Source organism: Somniosus microcephalus, chromosome 12 (assembly GCF_052327205.1).
Source record: "Somniosus microcephalus isolate GS21.2 chromosome 12, FLI_Smic_1.0, whole genome shotgun sequence".
In the NCBI taxonomy this organism is placed as follows: Eukaryota; Metazoa; Chordata; class Chondrichthyes; order Squaliformes; family Somniosidae; genus Somniosus; species Somniosus microcephalus.
Window position 1 is genome coordinate 77475120 of NC_140998.1, and position 20020 is coordinate 77495139.

Genomic DNA, 20020 nt, shown 5'->3' on the forward strand with positions numbered 1-20020 from the left:
TCTCCCCCTCCGATCCCCTCTCCCCTCTCCCCTCTCCCCCTCCGATCCCCTCTCCACTCTCCCCCTCCGATCCCCTCCCCACTTCCCCTCCCCCCCTCCGATCCCCTGCCCTCTCCCCCTCCGATCCCCTCCCCTCTCCCCTCCCCTCTCCCCCTCCGATCCCCTCCCCCTCCCATCCCCTCCCCTAACCCACTACGATCCCCTCCCATCTGATCCACTCCCCTCTCCCCCTCCCCCTCCGATCTGATCCACTCCCCTCTCCCCCTCCGCCTCCGATCCCCTCTCCCCCTCGTCCCCTCCGAACCCCTCTCCCCCTCCGATCCCCTCTCCCCCTCCGATCCCCGATCCCCCTCCCCCCCCGATCCCCTCTCCCCTTCCGCCCTTCCGATCCCCTCTCCCCCTCCGATCCCCTCCGATCACCTCTCCCCCCTCCGATCCCCTCTCCCCTCTCCGATCCTGTCTCCGCTCTCGCCCCTCCGATCCCGTCTCCCGTCTCGCCCCTCCGATCCCGTCTCCCCTCCCCCTTCCGCTCCCCTTCCGATCCCCTCTCCCCCTCCGATCCCCTCCCCCATCCGATCCCCTCTCCCCCTCCCGATCCCCGATCCCCCTCTCCCCCTCCGATCCCCGATCCCCCTCTCCCACTCCGATCCCCGATCCCCCTCCGATCCCCGATCCCCCTCCGATCCCCTCTCCCCCTCCGATCCCCGATCCCCCTCCGATCCCCGATCCCCCTCCGATCCCCTCTCATCCCCTCTCCCCTCCCCCTCCCCTCTACCCACTCCCCCCCGATCCCCTCTCCCACCCGATCCCCTCCGATCCCCTCTCCCCTCTGATCCCCTCTCCTCCTCCGATCCCCAATCCCCCTCTCCCCCTCCGATCCCCTCTCCCCTCTGATCCCCTCTCCAATCCCCTCTCCCCCTCCAATCCCCTCTCCCCTCCGATCCCCTCTCCCCCTCCGATCCCCGATCCCCTCTCCCCCTCCGATCCCCGATCCCCTCTCCCCCTCCGATCCCTGATCCCTTCTACCCCTCCGATCTCCGATCCCCTCTCCCCTCTCCCCCTCCGATCCCCTCTCCCCTCCCGATCCCCTTTCCCCCTCCGATCCCCGATCCCCCTCTCCCCCTCTGATCCCCGATCCCCTCTCCCCCTCCGATCCCCGATCCCCCTCTCCCCCTCTGATCCCCGATCCCCTCTCCCCCTCCGATCCCCGATCCCCCTCTCCCCCTCCGATCCCCCCCTCCCCCTCCGATCCCCGATCCCCCTCTTCCCCTCCGATCCCCGATCCCCCTCCGATCCCCGATCCCCCTCCGATCCCCGATCCCCCTCCGATCCCCGATCCCCCTCCGATCCCCGATCCCCCTCCGATCCCCTCCAACCCCTCTCCCCCCGATCCCCTCTCCGATCCTCTCTCCCCTCTCCCCCCGTTCCCCTCTCCCCCTGATCCCCTCTCTGATCCTCTCTCCCCTCTCCCCCGATCCCCTCTCTCCCCCCGATCCCCTCTCTCCCCCCGATCCCCTCTCTCCCCCCGATCCCCTCTCTCCCCCCGATCCCCTCTACTCCCCTCTCCCCTCTACTCCCCTCTCCCCTCTACTCCCCTCTCCCCTCTACCCTCTCCAATCCGCTCTCCCCCTCTCCCCTCTTCTCCCCCCGATCCCCTCCCTATCCCCTCTACTCCCCTCTCCCCCCGATCCCCTCTCCCCCTGATCCCCTCTCCCCTCTCCCCCTGATCCCCTCTCCCCTCTTCTCCCCCCGATCCCCTCTCCCCTCCCCGCTCCCCTCTCCCCTCTTCCCACCCCGATCCCCTCTCCCCTCCCCGATTCCCTCCCCGGTCCCCTCTCCCCTCTGCCCCCCCCCGATCCCCTCTCCCCCTCCCCCTCCCCTCTCCCCCATTCCCTCTCCCCCCCACTCAATTCAATTCAATTCAATTCAATTCAAATCGCTTTATTGGCATGACAAGGTACATCTTATGTTGCCAAAGCATCGAAAAACATTTATAGTTGAACACAAACGCAGATCTATCCATACAGTGTATAAACAGATATATCCCTGAGTGTATAAATATACATTCATATAATTTGTATATACTCTTTTCTTAGATTTAATGGTTGTCCCTCTGTTTATGGCAAGCTGTAACATAATGTGCCGCTAAGGTTACACAATTTCTCTGTTCCCCTAGTAGGTATGGGAGTTTTTGGTCGTCATTCAAATTTCTGAATTCAGGGCATATTTTTGTGAATTTTGGGTAGAAATTCTCCCTTATGCCCTGATATTTTCTACAAGCTGTGAGGAAGTGCATCTCTGTCTCCACCACTCCCTGACCGCAGTGAGAGCATATCCTGTTCTCTCTTGTCAGCCAGGTCTGTCTGTGTCTGCCTTTTTCGATAGCCAGGCTATGCTCACTAAGTCTGTACATAGTCAAGGTTTTTCTCAATTTGCTATCTTTTACCGTGGTCAGGTATTCAGCCATGTTGTATTGTCTGTTTAGGGCCAAGTAGCAATTGAGTTTGTTTTGGGTTTTTGTTGTTTCTGCCCAATATGACAGATATTTTTCCTTTTGCTTAGTGACAATTGTGTTGGGTCGAATTCTCTGTGCTACGATGTCACTGTCCTGGGGCTGGTTATTGTTAGTGGTTACTTCACTGAGTCCCAGGACTAGTTGACTGAGGGTATTCTTCTTTATGATCCTCTCTTGGCATTTCAGGGCTTCGTAATGATAGCAGTGGGGGTTGCTCATTTTTAGGTGTTTCCAAAATTTGGTGGCTCTTTTTTGGATAGTAATTATTAATGGATATTGGCCTAGTTCTGCCCTGCATGCATTGTTTACGGTTTTCCTTTGAGTCCGGAGGATACTTTTACAGAATTCTGCATGTAGGATCTCAATTGGGTGTTTGTCCCATTTTGCAAATTCTTGTTGTGTTAGTGGTCCCCACACCTCACTGCCATAGAGTGCAATTGGTTCAATTACTGATTTGAAAATTTTGAGCCAAATGCTAATTGGGATTTCTATTTGGATTGATTTTTTAATGGCATAGAAAGCCCTTCTTGCTTTCTCTTTCAGTTCATTCACAGCCAAATGAAAATTTCCCATAGAACTGATTTTTAAGCCCAAGTATGTGTAGTTAGTGGTTTGTTCAATTTTAGTTGTTCCTAGTGTGAAATTTATTCTGGGTCCCTGATGTCTGGATCTTTGCTGGAACACAAGGACTTTGGTTTTTTGGGGGTTTATTGTCAGGGCCCAGGCCCTCTCCCCGATCCCGTCTCCCCCCCACTCCCCTCTCCCCGATCACCTCTCCCCCCCGATCGCCTCTCCCTGATGATCCCCTCTCCCCGATAATCCCCTTTCCCCCCGGATCCCCGATTCCCTCTCCCCGATGATCCCCTCTCCCCGATCCCCTCCGATCCCCTCTCCCCCCCACTCCCCTCTCCCCGATCCCCTCTCCCCCCTCCCCCCCTTCGATCCCCTCTCCCCTTCAAATCCCCTCTCCCCTCTCCGATCCCCTCTCCCCCTCCGATCCCCTCTCCCCCTCCGATCCCCGATCCCCTCTCCCCCTGCGATCCCCTCTCCCCCTGCGATCCCCTCTCCCCTCTCCCCTCTCCCCCGCCGATCCCCTCTCCCCCTCCCATCGCTTCTCCCCCTCCCCCTCCGATCCCCTCTCCCCCTCCCCCTCCGATCCCCCCTCCCCCTCCAATCCCCTCTCCCCTCTCCCCCCGATCCCCTCTCCCCTCCCGACCGCCTCTCCCCTCTCCCCCTCCCTCCCCTCTCCCCCCCTCTCCCCTCCGATCCCCTCTCCCCACTCCCCCTCCGATCCCCTCTCCCCCTCCGATCCCCCTCTCCCCCTCCGATCCCCTCTCCCCCTCCGATCCCTGATCCCCTCTCCCCCTCCGATCCCCGATCCCCTCTCCCCCTCCGATCACCGATCCCCTCTCCCCCTCTGATCCCCTCTCCGATCCACTCTCCCCCTCTGATCCCCTCGCCCCCTCCTATCCCTGATCCCCTCTCCCCCTCCGATCCCCGATCCCCTCTCCCCCTCCGATCACCGATCCCCTCTCCCCCTCCGATCCCCTCTCCCATCCCCTCTCCCCCTCCGATCCCTGATCCCCCTCTCCCCCTCCGATCCCCGATCCCCTCTCCCCCTCCGATCACCGATCCCCTCTCCCCCTCCGATCCCCTCTCCCCCTCCGATCCCCTCTCCCCCTCCGATCCCCTCTCCCCCTCCGATCCCCTCTCCCATCCACTCTCCCCCTCCGATCCCCTCTCCCCCTCCGATCCCCTCTCCCCCTCCGATCCCCTCTCCCCCTCCGATCCCCTCTCCCCCTCCGATCCCCTCTCCCCCTCCGATCCCCGATTCCCTCTGCCCCTCCGGTCCCCGATCCCCTCTCCCCCTCCGAACCCCTCGCCCCCTCCGATCCCCTCGCCCCCTCCGATCCCCTCGCCACCTCCGATCCCCTCGCCCCCTCCGATCCCCTCCCCTCTCCCCAATCCCCTCTCCCCCTCCGATCCCCTCTCCCCTGTCCCCCTCCGATCCCCTGTCCCCTCTCCCCCTCCGATCCCCTCTCCCCTCTTCCCCTCCGATCCCGTCCCCCTCCGATCCCCTCTCCCCCTCCAATCCCCGATCCCCTCTCCCCCTCCGATCCCCTCTCCCCCTCCGATCCCCTCTCCTCTCTCCCCCTCCGATCCCCTCTCCTCTCTCCCCCTCCGATCCCCTCTCCTCTCTCTCCCTCTCCGATCCCCTCTCCTCTCATAGAAACATAGAAGATAGGAGCAGGAGTAGGCCATTCGGCCCCTCGAGCCTGCTCCGCCATTCAATGAGATCATGGCTGATCATCCAAACTCAGTACCCTGTCCCTGCCTTCTCCCCATATCCCTTGATCCCTTTAGCCTTAAGAAATATATCGAACTCCTTCTTGAATATATTTAATGAATTGGCCTCAACTGCCTTCTGTGGTAGAGAATTCCACAGGTTCACCACTCTCTGGGTGAAGAAATTCCTCCTCATCTCTGTCCTAAATGGCTTACCCCTTATCTTTAGACTGTGGCCCCTGGTTCTGGACTCCCCCGCCATCGGGAACATCCTTCCTGCATCTAGTCTGTCTAGTCCTGTTAGAATTTTATAAGTTCCAATGAGATCCCCTCTCATTCTTCAAACTCCAGCGAGTATAAGCCCAATCGACTCAATCTCTCCTCATACGTCATTCCTGCCATCCCAGGTATCAGTCTGGTGAATCTTCGCTGCACTCCCTCCATGGCAAGAACATCCTTCCTCAGATAAGGCGACCAAAACTGCACACAATACTCAAGGTGTGGTCTCACAAAGGCCCTGTACAACTGCAGCAAGACATCCTTGTTCCTGTACTTGAACCCTCTCGTGACGAAGGCCAACATACCATTTGCCTTCATAACCGCCTGCTGCACCTGCATACTTACCTTCAGCGACTGGTGCACAAGGACACCCAGGTCTCGTTGCACTTCCCCTTCTCCCAATCTATTGCCGTTCAGATAATAATCTGCCTTCCTGTTTTTGCCACCAAAGTGGATAACCTCACATTTATCCACATTATACTGCATCTGCCATGCATCTGCCCAATCACCCAACCTGTCCAAATCATACTGGAGTTCTCGGTATCCTCCTCACAGCACACATGCCCACCCAGCTTTGTGTCGTCTGCAAACTTGGAGATATTACATCTAGTTCCCTCGTCGAGATCATTAATATATATTGTGAATAGCTGGGGTCCTAGCACCGATCCCTGCGGTACCCCACTAGTCACTACCTGCCACTCGGAAAAAGACCCATTTATTCCAACTCTTTGCTTCCTGTCTGCCAACCAGTTCTCTATCCAAGTCAGTACCTTGCCCCCAATTCCTTGTGCTTTAACTTTACACGCCAATCTCTTATGCGGGACCTTATCGAAAGCCTTCTGAAAGTCCAAATACACCACATCCACTGGTTCTCCCTTATCTATTCTACCAGTTACATCCTCAAAAAATTCCAGTAGATTGGTCAAGCACGAATTACCTTTTGTAAATCCATGTTGACTTTGTCCAATCCTGTTACTGTTTTCCAAGTGCTCTGCTATTACATCTTTTATAATGGACTCTAGCATTTTCCCCACTACCGATGTCAGACTTACCGGTCGATAATTCCCCGTTTTCTCTCTACCACCTTTTTTGAATAGTGGGGTAACATTAACTACCCTCCAATCCATGGGAACTGTTCCAGAGTCTATAGAATTTTGGAAGATGACCAGCAATGCATCTACTATTTCTAGGGCCACTTCCTTAAGTACCCTAGGATGTAGATTATCAGGCCCTGGGGATTTATCGGCCTTCAATCCCGTCAATTTCACTAACACCATTTCCCTACAAATACTACTGATTTCATTCAGTTCCTCCCTCTCATTAGACCCTATGTTCCCCGACATCTCTGGGAGGTTATTTGTGTCCTCCTTTGTGAAGACAGAACCAAAGTATGTGTTTAATTGCTCTGCCATTTCTTTGTTTCCCATTATAAATTCCCCTGATTCTGACTGCAAGGGACCTATGCTTGACTTCACCAATCTTTTTCTCTTCAAATATCTATAGAAGCTTTTACAGTCAGTTTTTATGTTCCCTGAAAGCTTACACTCATACTCTATTTTCCCCCTCTTAATTAATCCCTTTGTCCTCCTTTGCTGAATCCTAAACTGCTCCCAATCCTCAGGTTTGCTGCTTTTTCTGGCCAATTTATATGTACCAATCTTATGGTATCCCCAATTTCCCTTGTTAGCCACGGTTGAGTCACCTTTTTTGTTTTATTTTTATGCCAAGCAATGATGAACAAATTCTGTAGTTCATCCATGCGATCTTTAAATGTATGCCATTGCCTATCCACCGTCAACCCTTTAAGTAACGTTCCCCAATCCATCCTACCCAACTCGCACCTCATACCATCGTAGTTTCCTTTATTTAAATTCAGGACCCTAATCTCTGAGTCAAATACTTCACTCTCCATCTTAATGAAGAATTCTATCATATTATGATTGCTCTGCCCAAAAGGGCCTCACACAACAAGATTGCTAATTAATCCTTTCTCATTACATAATACCCAGTCTAAGATGGCCTGGTCTCTAGTTGGTTCCTCGACATATTGGTCCATCCTGTATACACTCCAGGAATTCCTCCTCCACAGTATTGTTACTAATTTGGTTAGCCCAATCTACATGTAGATTAAAGTCACCCATGATAACTGCTGTGCCCTTATTGCACCCGTCTCTAATTTCCCATTTAATGCCATCCCCAACCTTAGCATTACTGTTTGGGGGTCTGTATACAACTCCCACTAACGTTTTCTGCCCCATGGTATTTCTCAGCTCTGCCCATACAGATTCCACATCATCAGAGCTAATATCCTTCCTTACTATTGTGTTAATCTCCTCTTTAACCAGCAATGCTACCCCACCTCCTTTTCCTTTTTGCCTGTCTTTCCTGAATATTGCATACCCCTGGATGTTGAGTTCCCAGGCTTGGTCACCCTGGAGCCATGTTTCCGTAATCCCAATCATATCATATCCGTTTACATCTAATTGCGCAGCTAATTTATCCACCTTATTACGAATGCTCCTCGCATTAAGACACAAAGCCTTCAAGGCTTGTTTTTTTAACACTCTTACAATTATTATTTACGGTGGCCATGTTTGATTTAAACCCTTGATTTCTCTGACTGCCACTTTTGCTTTTCTGCTTCCTGTCTTTTGTTTCTATCCTCGTTTCCCTTTCCTCTATCTCCCTGCACAGGTTTCCAACCCCCTGCCATTTTAGTTTAAACCCTCCCCCTCCGATCCCCTTTCCTCTCTCCCCCTCCTCTTCTCTCTCCGCTCGCCCCCTCTTCTCTCCTCCTCCGTTCCCCTCTCCTCTCTCCCGATCCGCTCTCCTCTCTCCCCCTCCGATCCCCTCTCCTCTCTCCTAATCTGCTCTCCTCTCTCCCCCTCCGATCCCCTCTCCTCTCTCCTCTTTCCCCCTCCGATCCCCTCTCCCCTCTTTCCCCCTCTCCCCTCTTTCCCCCTCCGATCCCCTCTTTCCCCCTCCGATCCCCTCTTTCCCCCTCCGATCCCCTCTCTCTCCCCCTTCCCACCGCCGCCGCTATACTCTCCTCTCCCCGCCCATTTGATCCCCTGACCTTCTCCGCACGGAGCCGAGGAAAGCGTAGCGGTACAAACCGCAGCCGCAGCACTGCTTGGTACTGCGCATGCGCGACCACAGCGAGTGCACATGCGCGGTGCCAAACAGGCGCACATGCACAGTGAAAGGCGGTGCAAATAATCACTCCGATTTTTTGGGGAACAAAAACAACTTCAACTTTTCAGGAGCAGACTATACAACCATTTGTTAAAATGTGAATGCTCGCCACCAATTAATCCAAGGCTCATGGAACCTATATATGCCTTTGGTAACATTACAGAAATATGTACTGGAAAATCCAGCTAACTTCAGGGACAGCTTTATTCAGTCATATACAAGTTTGTAGTGTTGCTTGTGTCAGCAATACTAGGAACCAATCTGGTATTTGACAGGCTAGATTCTGTTGCTTTTATGGAATGTTAAAGCTTACACAGTTTTAAAGATTACTTGTTTCAAACCATTGGATTCCCTTTGATGCCAAATTACATGAAGCAGCAGTGGAGTTAGTATGAAAACAATTACATACTCCCAGACAGGAATCATTACAGTACTTTCCAAAATAAAACTGTGTACTGACTGACTGACCTGGCAGCCCACACTGTGGCTGATCATTTCCAGGGAGTGTCCTGGTTCCAGGAATTTCTCGGCCCCATTCATCCACACACCAGCAGTGGCCTGTACTGCTGTGGCATTGCAGAGGTCTGAAATTCCCTTCTGCATCACACTGAGGAATATGCATTCCGATAGGAGGTCGAGCTCTATGCTGATTGATCTCTGCTTGCAGTTGATCTCGCTGCTCCACACAAGCAGTTTTTGGAGGTTCCGTCGGTGCTAAATCAATTGAAAAGAAAGAAGCCAGATTTCAAACTATCACAGATGAAAATATAAATGGCAACATTCTAACAATTAGTATTATGTTTGGTATCTTTTCAGTCCACTAATTACTTCACAAAAATGAAAAATGCAGCATCTGGTCCATGATAAAGCTTGTATGAGCCTGACATGGATACCATCACAAATCCAGAGTTCTCTTTAAAAGCTCTCTCCTTCACAACCCTGCTGTGATTTTTCTCTATCACTGTTGTTAGAATTTTACATCAAAGTAATGCAAGTTCCAGTGGTGCTCTGTCAATATGTTTATTTAAAATAAGAATGAAAGGGTATTGTGGACCCAATGTTAAATAACAGATAGGAAAATTATATTAGAGGTTCAATATGAATATATTTATTAAAAATACATAAATGTGTAGTTTAATACAAATGTATAATTTAATAGAATTTTACACATATCTGTTTAATTTAAGATTTTTCTGGCAAACATTTGCATGCATCAGAGAAAACACGTCAGTCGTCATTTCCTCTTTTGATAAACTTCCTCTATTTGACCCCAACAATAATACCTTAAGCCTACCTCAGAACATAACCACCTACTGCACTAGTGTGAATTTTGCTACTTTCCACATGCCTCTCTTATGGCCTCTGTACCATTACCAATTTAGTGCCAGTTAATGGCTGTGGATTTAGCACTGGTTGAGATAGCCCAAAGCCATTTATTAAGAACTCTTGCATGTCTCAGAGAGAGAAAGCAGCCTTTCATTCTTTCACAAAAGCAAAATACTGCGGATGCTGGAAATCTGAAAGAAAAACAGAAAATGCTGGAAATACTCAGCAGGTCAGGCAGCATCTGTAGAGAGAGAAACAGAGTTAACATTTCAGGTCGATAACCCTTCATCAGAACCCCTTAACTCTGTTTCACTCTCTACAGATGCTGCCTGACCTGCTGAGTATTTCCAGCATTTTCTGTTATTCATTTTTTCAGTCTGGGTGTGGTTCAAATTCAGATCAGAGGTGAATTGAGCAGATCTAGACCAAATAATTGCAAGCATGTAGAAAAGTCAGGACCAAACAGAAATAATCATGGATGAGAAAAGGTGGTTTAGCCGAAAAGACATTAATCCCTTCAGTACTCCAACTCACCTAGCCTTGTATCCAAAGGCATTGTAAGCTCCCTTAATCAGGGTGTAGCCAGGCATACAGTGTAGGCACTTATGTACACTTCTTCATTTCCTGGGGATTCCCAGCTCCAACCCACAGTGCTGCTCCACCCTTCTGTTGCTCTGAGGGATGAAATGGAGCTCTAGGTGGAAATTCTTGTAATAAATTTGTGAGATTGGGATTCCCAGTCTTGCAAAGCTATCGTCAGAATTCCTGCCCACCTCAGTGTTTCATCCCTCAGAGCAGTAGGTGGGACAGCGGAAAGAAACAAAGAAAAGCAAGGAAGACTTGCATTTATATTGCCTTTCACTTCCACACTTTACAGCCAATTAAGTACTTTTGATGTGTAGTAACTGTTGTAATGTAGGGAGAAGGAAGTTAGGAGGAGAATACCAGAGGGAACTGAACTTGCAGTTAGAGAGTTAAAGGCGCCAGTCTCAACTAAAGGAGCAGTAGGGGGGTGGAAATTGCCAACTTAAATGGAGGGATGGGCTAAATGGTGTCAACGTGCACAGAAGGAAAGATATGAACTGAGGGGTGAAAAGTGCCTCCATGTATTGGGATGCAGAGAACAGTGCTGGCAAGAACAGGGAGAGGAAAGGGAGAAAAGTGCCAATGTGAACTGGGGGTAAGATAGGGTATTCTTGGAGGGTTGATCACATGACCACTATGAGGTCTTCCTCATGCGAGGAACTTTGATTCCACCAGTAACTGATAGCAACTCATTGAAATTGCACCGATAACCATTCTAATACTGGGAACACTCAGATTCCCTTCATTACCAACAGTAATACAATAATTCACTGATAATCTATATGTAACTGGTAGTAAGTTATGACACCCAGATATCATACCTGTAACTAGTGGTAATCATATAATCTGCTGATATTCGCCCTGTAATTATAGCCAGAATCCCCTGCACTGCACATGGTGCGGTCAATGCCACGTTTAACAGGCCCCATCACTCTCCCTATCTCCTTGGACTCTGGTTTTGTGTAAAGCGAACAACTCTGAACTGGGAGCTTCAGTCAGAGCTGATTTGTATTTGTACTTCACACATCAAAACTGACCAGCATAAACTGACCTGAACCACACCAACAGATCACACAAAGGGCAGCAGACTCTGTATTTGAAGCACTTCTATCAGGGCACATAGTCCTAAACTCAGCTCAATGCCAACATTTCTAAACCACTCCCTGGGCTCAGACTCAATAAAGGAGAGTTTTCATAGAATGATAGAAATTACATCAAAGGAGGAGGTCATTCACCCCGGATGCCGGTGCTGATGCCGGTGCCAGTGCCAGTGCTAGTGCTGATGCCGGTGCTGATGCTCTCTCCTGTAACTTCATTCCCCTCAGATCCTTTTATATTTCTCCTTTTGAAATCATTATCCCATTCCCTTTTAAATGATGTTCTAGTCTCTGCCTCAATAGTGAATCATCCCATGATCCATGATCAGTTTAGAAACTTTCCTTCTCCCTTCCCTTTGGTTCTTCCAGAGAATTCTCAGTCTCTGTCCCCTTGCTCCCCATTCGCCCACTAGTGGAAACAATCTTTCACTATTTGCACACAGTAAAGTCCCCAAGGTTTCACTCACCCCTTTACTGGCTGCTCTTCTCTCAGGGACACTCCTAATCACCACGTTGCTGCTGCTGCTGATCCTGACTCTGCAGGAAATACTGAGCCCCACGCACACTCAGTGCTGGGGCTTATTTTTTTTTTTAACTCTTCTGTGACCTTGCACCTCCCTCATCACCATAACCTCCTTGAGCCTTACAATGTCCCTGTAAACTCTCTGTTCCTCTGACTCCAGCCTCTGGTGCATCCTTCTCTCTCTTAACCCCACCAGTGGAGGGTGTGCCTTCAGTCGCCTAGGCCCCACTCTCTATAATTCAATACTTCGACCCCTCTGTCACTTCACCTCCCTCTTCTCCTTTAAGACCCTCTTTAAAACCCACCTCCTTCACCACACCAAATCTCCTTTTTTGGATCAGTTTCTGAATGGCCTTATGGAGGTGGAACCTATGCCTGCCCCTTAAAAGGCCATTGACATAAGGTTGGGCAAGGCTGGGTAGAGACTCCCCAAGTTGGGAGTTGCCGGATCCTGGTCCTCACTGGGGACCCGGCCTATGGCTGGTCAGATCAACCACACCTCCCAAGATCGGTGGAGAAAAATTGTTTTTTAAATATTCCAAGTGGACCTGGCATTTTGGTCTCTTTGCCTAGGGGGTGTTGCAGAGTCACCCAACCCAAAAATAGTCTGCTCATCATAGCCCCCCAGATCCCACCAACTTCAGCAGGGTCAATAGTGATGTCCACAACTCGGTGCATCCTAGCACTTACACCATAACATGCCCACCCCCGCAGATTTTCAGGCCTATTGGTACTCCCTGTTGGAGGGATCACTGAAAAATAGGATTTTAAACAATTTTGTGGGGCCAGGGGGAATCTTCCTCCTCAATTCCCCATAAAATCAACCACCTCCCCTCTCCACCCCCCGAATGCCCTTCCCTGGGAATGCCGCCCCACACCTGAAACTATTTACATCAGCTGGGCACCGTGGATATCCCACCTCCTCTGATCAGCAAGTGGAGCAGCTTGCCAACGGAATGCTAATGTGGCCCAACCCGGAAAATGGTTCATCCTCCAACTGCTTCCATTGGGCAGGCAGCGGACTCACTCCAGCTGCCTCCTGTCCAATGGAGGCAGTCAGCTGAAATTCGACCCCTAAGGTTCAACTCACTTCCATAGTTGCTCAATATGATAGCAATCAATTGGAACAGGCACTTGACAACGACAGAGATAATGAATGCTGAATTCATTTAACTTCTCTGAATTTTTCCAACAACACTGGCCGTTGTGCATTATAATTAGGTGTCTGCCTTGGCTCAGTGGTAGCACTCTCTCCTCTGAGTCAGAAGGTTGTGGCTTCAAGCCCCACTTCAGACACTTGAGCACAAAATCCAGGCTCACACTTCAGTGTAGGACTAAGGGAGCGCTGCAATGTTAGAGGTGCCATCTTTCAGATGAGACATTAAACTGAGGCCCCATCTTCCCTCTTGAGTAGACATAGAAGGTCCTATGGCACTATTCTGAAAAATAGCAGGCGAGTTCTCCCTGGTGTCCTGGCCAATATTTATTCCTCAACCATCGCCTAAAAACAGATGATCTGGTCATTATTACATTGTTGCTTGTGGGACCTTGCTGTGCACAAATTGGCTGCCGTGTTTCCTACATTAGAACAGTGACTACATTTCAAAAGTACTTCATTGTAAAGCGCTTTGGGATGTTTGGAGATCGTAAAAGGTGCTATATAAATGCAAATCTTTTTACTTTTGCTATAGCACTGGTCATTTTGCCTAATTAAAGTTCTGACTGACCTGGCAGCCCACAGCGTGGTTGACTGGTTCCAGGTGGTGTCCTAGTCCCAGGAATCTCCTGTCCCTTTTCATCCACACACCAGCAGTGGCCTGTACTGCCATGGCATTGTATAGGCCTGAAGTTCCCTTCTTCATCACACTCAGGGACATGGATTCCAATAAGAGTTTGAGATCCACGCAGGCTGAGCTCTGTTTGCAGTCTCTCTCGGCGCTGTTCACAAGCAGTCCTTGGAAGTTCAATGAGTGCTAATCAAAAAAATAAACTGGTTTTGAAACTATTACAAAATAAAAGTATGAATCACGCAAATTGGACTAAAAATGGTGAATTTGCGCTAGGTGAAAATCATCTAGACTACACGCAAAATTTATCCTCACTCCTCATTAAAATGACTGGAGCCATAAATCTAGTCTAAAAACCCAAGCTCATTGATGTTACATTGAAAAGATGGACCACTATCGGGTGTGGTCTAAACGCAAGTAATGATTGTCACAGGCTTTTTCCGCTGCTTAAAAGGGAGGTCCGTTGATGCTGCAGCACCTCTTTTTCAGTATTGTTGAGTGTACAGCTGCCTCAACAACCATAAGAAGAAGGATAAAGAGAGGAGTACTTATTTACAAATGCTGATGGCAGATCACCGCCCCAGGGAAAGAGCCCAGGGGTTTTCCGAGGAAGCTCTGGAGGCATTGGTTTTAGCAGTGGAGAGAGGCAGGCGGTCCTGTACCAACTGCCAGGAGGCCCTTGCCACAAGTCTGCTGGACTATGCGGAGGGAGATGGCACACCACGTCACGGGCAGCACTGTGGTCCCCAGGTCCCATGCCCAATGTAGGAAGAAGTTTAACAAGCTCACACAGGTGGTCAGGGTGAGTGAAGGCTTCAACAAATGCTACATACCACCATCTGTACCACAAGCTTCACACACTGCTCAATGTACTACAACCCCAGCACTCACCCACTAACAAACTGTGCCTAGCAACATTCACACCCACATCTCACACCTTGCACACAATGACAGCTATTCAACTATGGCAGGCACAAGGGTCATCAGTTATTAGAATTCATGTGATATGGTTATAGATACATTTATTAATGGTGTTTGGAATATTTTGTGCTCTTTCTCATTTCACGTTTGCGCCCAGGAGGATGCTGAGCTACGGGGATCTGGGGTTTTATTCATGTGAATCAGAGTCTGATGAGCCGGTCACGGACAGCCTGTCCAGAAGGCCAATTGTCTCGCTGCCTCTTCCCTCCCTTCTGTTCCTCCTCCACCTCTTCATTTTCCTCTTCCTCTTCCTGAGGTGGTCCCGCAATCCCTGATGGCAAGGGCTGCGCCCTCATGATGGTCAAGTTGTGGAGCATGAGGCAGACCATGATGAAATGGGACACCTGCTCTGGCGAGTACTGGAGGGCTCCTCCCAAGCGGTCAAGGCAGCAGAACCCTTGCTTCATTAAGCCGATGGTCTGCTCGATGATGTTCCTGGCGGCAGCATGGCTCTCATTATAGGAGTGATGGGCAGAAGTGTTGGGGTTGCGGAGGGAAGAGGTGGAGAGTGAATAGCCCTTGTCTCTGAGCAGCCAGCCGTGAGCTTGATGTGGTGGCTGGGAGAGTGCTGGCACAGGATGAAAGCATCGTGGCTGCTGCCAGGATAGCAGGCATTGACATTGAGGATTCTCTGTCTGTGGTAGCCTTTGCGGTTACGGAAGATCTCAGGATTGTTATGCAGTGTCCGCAAAGCCACATGGGTGCAGTCGATGGCGGCCTGCACCATGGGGAAGCCCGCTACCCTGGCAATGCCACATGCACACTCATCCTGCTTCTCTCTGGTGATCAGGAAGTCAATGTAGTCCCTTCTCCTGCTGTAGAGAGCCTCAGCGACCTCCCGGATGCAGTGATGGACAGCGAACTGTGAGATGTTAGCAATGTCTCTTGCTGCAGACTGGAAGGATCCGCTGGTGAGGAAATTGACGGCCACAGTGACCTTGATGCCACTGGGAGAGCCGTGGTTGCCCTGGTCTGAGGCTCGAGGCCTGGTTGCAGGAGATGGCAGAGTTCTGTGACCACCTCCTTGGCGAAGCGAAGCCTTCTAATACACTGCTCCTCACTTAATTGAAGGTAGGAGAAGTGCTCTTGGAAGACCCTCAGAGGGCAAGGCATCCTCGAGAGCCCTGATGGCCCTCTTCCTCTGCTCACATGTTCCTGTCTTTCTCGCTACCTCCACTCCCTCTGCCGTAGATCCTGGAGGGCAAGGTCGACTGCCAGTACAGCACCCATTAATCTTAGCAAGTGTTGTAGTTTGAATCTTTCCAGAAATAATTATACAGTTTTGTACTTGCCACAACACTCCTGATACCAAAGAACCTTGAAATTACTAAAGAAAACTGTTGCAGTAGCAGGAACTAACACACAGTCACTCAAACTTCACAAACCTGTCAGGTGTGAGTGATTGGTGATGATCCCTTTAAATAGTGTCGCTGGAGCCAGCTTCCTGCTGCTGCACGCCACTGGAAGCTGTCATTGTTAACTCCAGCCAATACGTCCATTGGCTATAAGGAAGTTGGGAGATCGGGCGTCCAGTGATCGTTGCACACTCATTGATGTCAGGATCTCCATGATGGCGAGGTCCCTGGCGATCGAGGTTACCGGCAGCGCTACCAGTAAGACCGATATGGCGTGCGGCGCTGGAACCGGCATCAGCTGTTGTTACAGCAATCAACATCCTGGCGCTAATTTTTCCCCATGATTTTTGTATGTGTTATCTGGTAAATGTTACTTCAGGAGAGTTCATTGTGAGGAACTGTTATGGCAGCAGTATTTCACAGAATCTTTCTTCCTGGCGTGTACTTGGAAAGAATTTTGTTTTATTGAATGTGATTTCTTTTTTACTGGAATGTGGTAGAGAGCAAATTGAAATTGGAGACAAAGATTTTATGTCACAGGATTACTGAATGACAAAAATATAAGTAATATATAAAATACCCAATTAGAAAGGAGAAAAACACAAAGAATACTTAAACCAATGGAACAAAAAAGCTAATACACTCAATGGTTATAACAGATGGATGAAATTTTATTTAAAAATATTGATTTCCCTTGTTTGCTTTCTTGTTAGTTTTCTGATGCACAGTTTTAATCCTTTATTTTTACCTGTGTTGTAACCTCAATTCTGAATCTTAAGAGTGAAGATATACTGCCATATTCCCTAGGCTGCACAATCAGAATAAATGGTGAAGCATTTGGTAAGAACAAGGAACCTAGCTTAGCAACAGTGTAAAAGAGAGATCAGTAGAAATGAAGCATGTAGGGGGGGGGGGTCTGAGATGGCTGTCAACAGAAGAGACGAATGCGTGTGGTGGGAATGATCGGGAAGGATAATCAGGCCTTTGGGATACAAATAAATGTGATTCAGCCTTTTATCCCAGTCATATTTGCAGCTCAATGCCAATCAATAATGATAGGCACTTCATAACCACAGGAGACAACAATCAGCCCTTTCCATGATGATCAGCTTTTATGAATTACAGCTGTGTGTTTCACCAAGTTCCAAGATAAACTCCCTTAAAAAAAATGGAAGACTCTTTGAACGCCTCATTTTTGCTCCAACACTAGTCATTTTGCATATTTAAAATACTGACTGACCTGGCAGCCCACAGCGTGGTTGGCCGGTTCCAGGTGGTGTCCTCGTCCCTGGAATTTCCAGTCCGTTTTCATACACACACCAGCAGTGGCCTGTGCTGCCGTGGCATTGCATAGGTCTGAAGTTCCCTTCTTCATCACACTCGGGGACATGCATTCCAATAGGAGGTTGAGCTCCATGCGGGCTCAACTCTGTTTGCAGTCTCTCCTGGTGCTGTTCACAAGCAGTTTTTGGATGTTCTAATCAAACAAAAATAAACTGGTTTTAAACTTTTACAAAACAAAAGTACAAATCACTCAAATTGAGTCAGGTAACATTGCTTCTTCTACACTATGTATGGTCACCAGTCTGATTACAGGAAAGAAATCATATCTAAATCAATATGTCTTAATGTGCGATGTAATTCACATGTGATATTCTTAATTTATCATCTCAAATTGTTTCCACTTCTATCGCCACCAAGGAGAAAAGGAAGGAAGGAAGGAAGAAAGAAGAAGGAAGGAAGGAAGAAAGAGGAAGGAAGGAAGGAAGGAAGAAAGAGGAAGGAAGGAAGAAAGAGGAAGGAAGGAAGGAAGAAAGAGGAAGGAAGAAAGAGGAAGGAAGGAAGGAAGGAAGAGGAAGGAAGGAAGAAAGAGGAAGGAAGGAAGAGGAAGGAAGGAAGAGGAAGGAAGGAAGGAAGGAAGAAAGAGGAAGGGAAAGGTAGGGAAAGGAAGGGAAAGGAAGGGAAGAAAGATTTGCATTTATATAGCACCTTTGTTATAGCAGCAGTATCTCACATAATTGTTCTTCCTATACCTGTAGTATAATTGGAAAGAATTTGTTTGGTAGAATGTGTCTGTGTAGGATTTATTTTGCTGGAATGTAATGGGGAGAAAAATTTTATGTCGGATGACTGTTGACTGACAAAAATGTAACAAATGTAGAAAATATCCAAATACTGTAGACAGAAGAAATAAGACAAACGATGGTTGCAACAGGCAGGTGAAATTTTATTATAAAAATATTGATTTCTCTTTGCATTCTTCTGTTACCATTCTGAAGTTTAATTTTTTTTTTTAATCCTTTGTTCATATCTGTATTGTCCATTACATCTATTTCTGAATCTTAAGAATGATGATAAACTGCCATATTCTCTAGTCTGCAAAATCTGAATCAATGGTGAATTAATTTGGTGAGGTCAAAGAAGCCAGAGAAACAGCAGTGGAAAAGGGAGATCAGTAGAAATGAAGGATGCAAGGGGTATTCCGAGATGGTTGGCAACAGAATATACTGATGGGAGAGGTGGAAGAATAATCAGGAAGGATAATCAGGCCTTTTGGATGCAAATAAATGTGGCTGAGCCTTTCGTCCCAGTCATACTTAAGCTCAATGTCAATCAATGGTGATCGGCACTTCAGAACCACAGGAGATAACAGATCCCATGATAATCAGCTTTTATGAAAAAAAATGAAAGTCTCTTTCAGCTCCTCATTTTTGCTACAACGCTGGTCATTTTGCTTAATTAAAATACTGACTGACCTGGCAGCCCACAGCGTGGTTGACCGGTTCCAGGTGGTGTCCTAGTCCCTGGAATTTCCTGTCCGTTTTCATACACACACCAGCAGTGGCCTGTACTGCCGTGGCATTGCATAGGCCTGAAGTTCCCTTCTTCATCACACTCAGGGACATGCATTCCAATAAGCGGTTGAGATCCATGCAAGCTCAGCTCTGTTTGCAGTCTCTCTCGGTGCTGCTCACAAGCAGTCTTTGGATGGTCAATTGGTTCTAATCAAACAAAAAGATTCTGGTTTAATAAAAATTACAAAATAAAAGTACAAGTCACTCAAATTAGGTCATGAAATTGTCATCACCAGTCTGCTTATAGAAAAGAAAACATACACTTTACATGATTACAAAGGTAATTACAAAGGTATGAAGGCAGACTTGGTTAAAGTGGACTGGGAAAATATATTACAGGGCAAGACTGTAGAAAAGCAATGGCAAACATTTAAGGAGATATTTCATAACTCTCAGCAAAGATATATCCAGTGAGAAAGAAAGACTAAAAGGATGAACCATCCGTGGCTAAGTAAGGAAGTAAAGGACGGTATCAAATTGAAAACAAAAGCATACAATGTTGCGAAGAATAGTGGAAGGCCAGAGGATTGTGAAATTTTTAAAAACCAGCAAAGGACTACTAAAAAAATGATAGAGAGAGAGAAGATAGCTTATGAGAGTAAGCTAGCAAGAAATATAAAAACACACAGTAAGGGCTTCTACAGGTGTATAAAAAGGAAGAGAGTAGCTAAAGTAAATGTTGGTCCCTAGAGGACGAGTCTGGGGAATTAATAATGGGAAACAGGGAAATGGCAGAGACTTTGAACAAATATTTTGTATCGGTCTTCACGGTAGAAGACACTAAAAGCATCCCAATAATGGATAATCAAGGGGTTATTGGGGTGGTGGGGGGGGGGGGACTTAAAACAATCACTATCACTAGAGTCAAAGTACTCGGCAAACTAATGGGACTAAAGGTAGACAAATCCCCTGGACCCGATGACCTGCATCCTAGGGTCTTAAAAGAGGTGGCTGCAGAGATAGTGAATGCATTGGTTGTAATCTACCAAAATTCCCTGGATTCTGGAGAGGTCCCAGTGGACTAGAAAACCGTAAATATAACACCCTTATTTAAGAAAGGAGGGAGACAGAAAGCAGGCAACTATCGACCAGTTAGCCTAACATCTGTCATTGGGAAAATGCTGGAGTCCATCATTAAGAAAGTGGTAGCAGGACATTTAGAAAATCATAATATAGTCAAGCAGAGTCAGCATGGTTTTATGAAAGGGAAATCATGTTTGACAAAGTTGCTAGAGT

The 20020-nt window shown here is 48.5% G+C and overlaps 1 protein-coding gene across 4 annotated transcripts in view; it reads right to left on the reverse strand.

Annotated features, from left to right (window-relative positions):
* nid2a (nidogen 2a (osteonidogen)) overlaps positions 1–20020 on the reverse strand; it is a 182527-nt gene that overhangs the window by 34964 nt on the left and 127543 nt on the right. For 3 of the 4 annotated variants that reach the window (XM_086003172.1, XM_086003171.1, XM_086003174.1), the window contains exons 24-27: positions 18686–18931; positions 17170–17406; positions 13534–13779; positions 8744–8989 (exon numbers count right to left, since the gene is read on the reverse strand). In XM_086003172.1, coding sequence (XP_085859298.1) covers positions 8744–8989; positions 13534–13779; positions 17170–17406; positions 18686–18931 — 975 coding nt within the window. The remainder of the gene's footprint in view (positions 1–8743; positions 8990–13533; positions 13780–17169; positions 17407–18685; positions 18932–20020) is intronic. The other variant, XM_086003173.1, reaches the window with a different exon arrangement.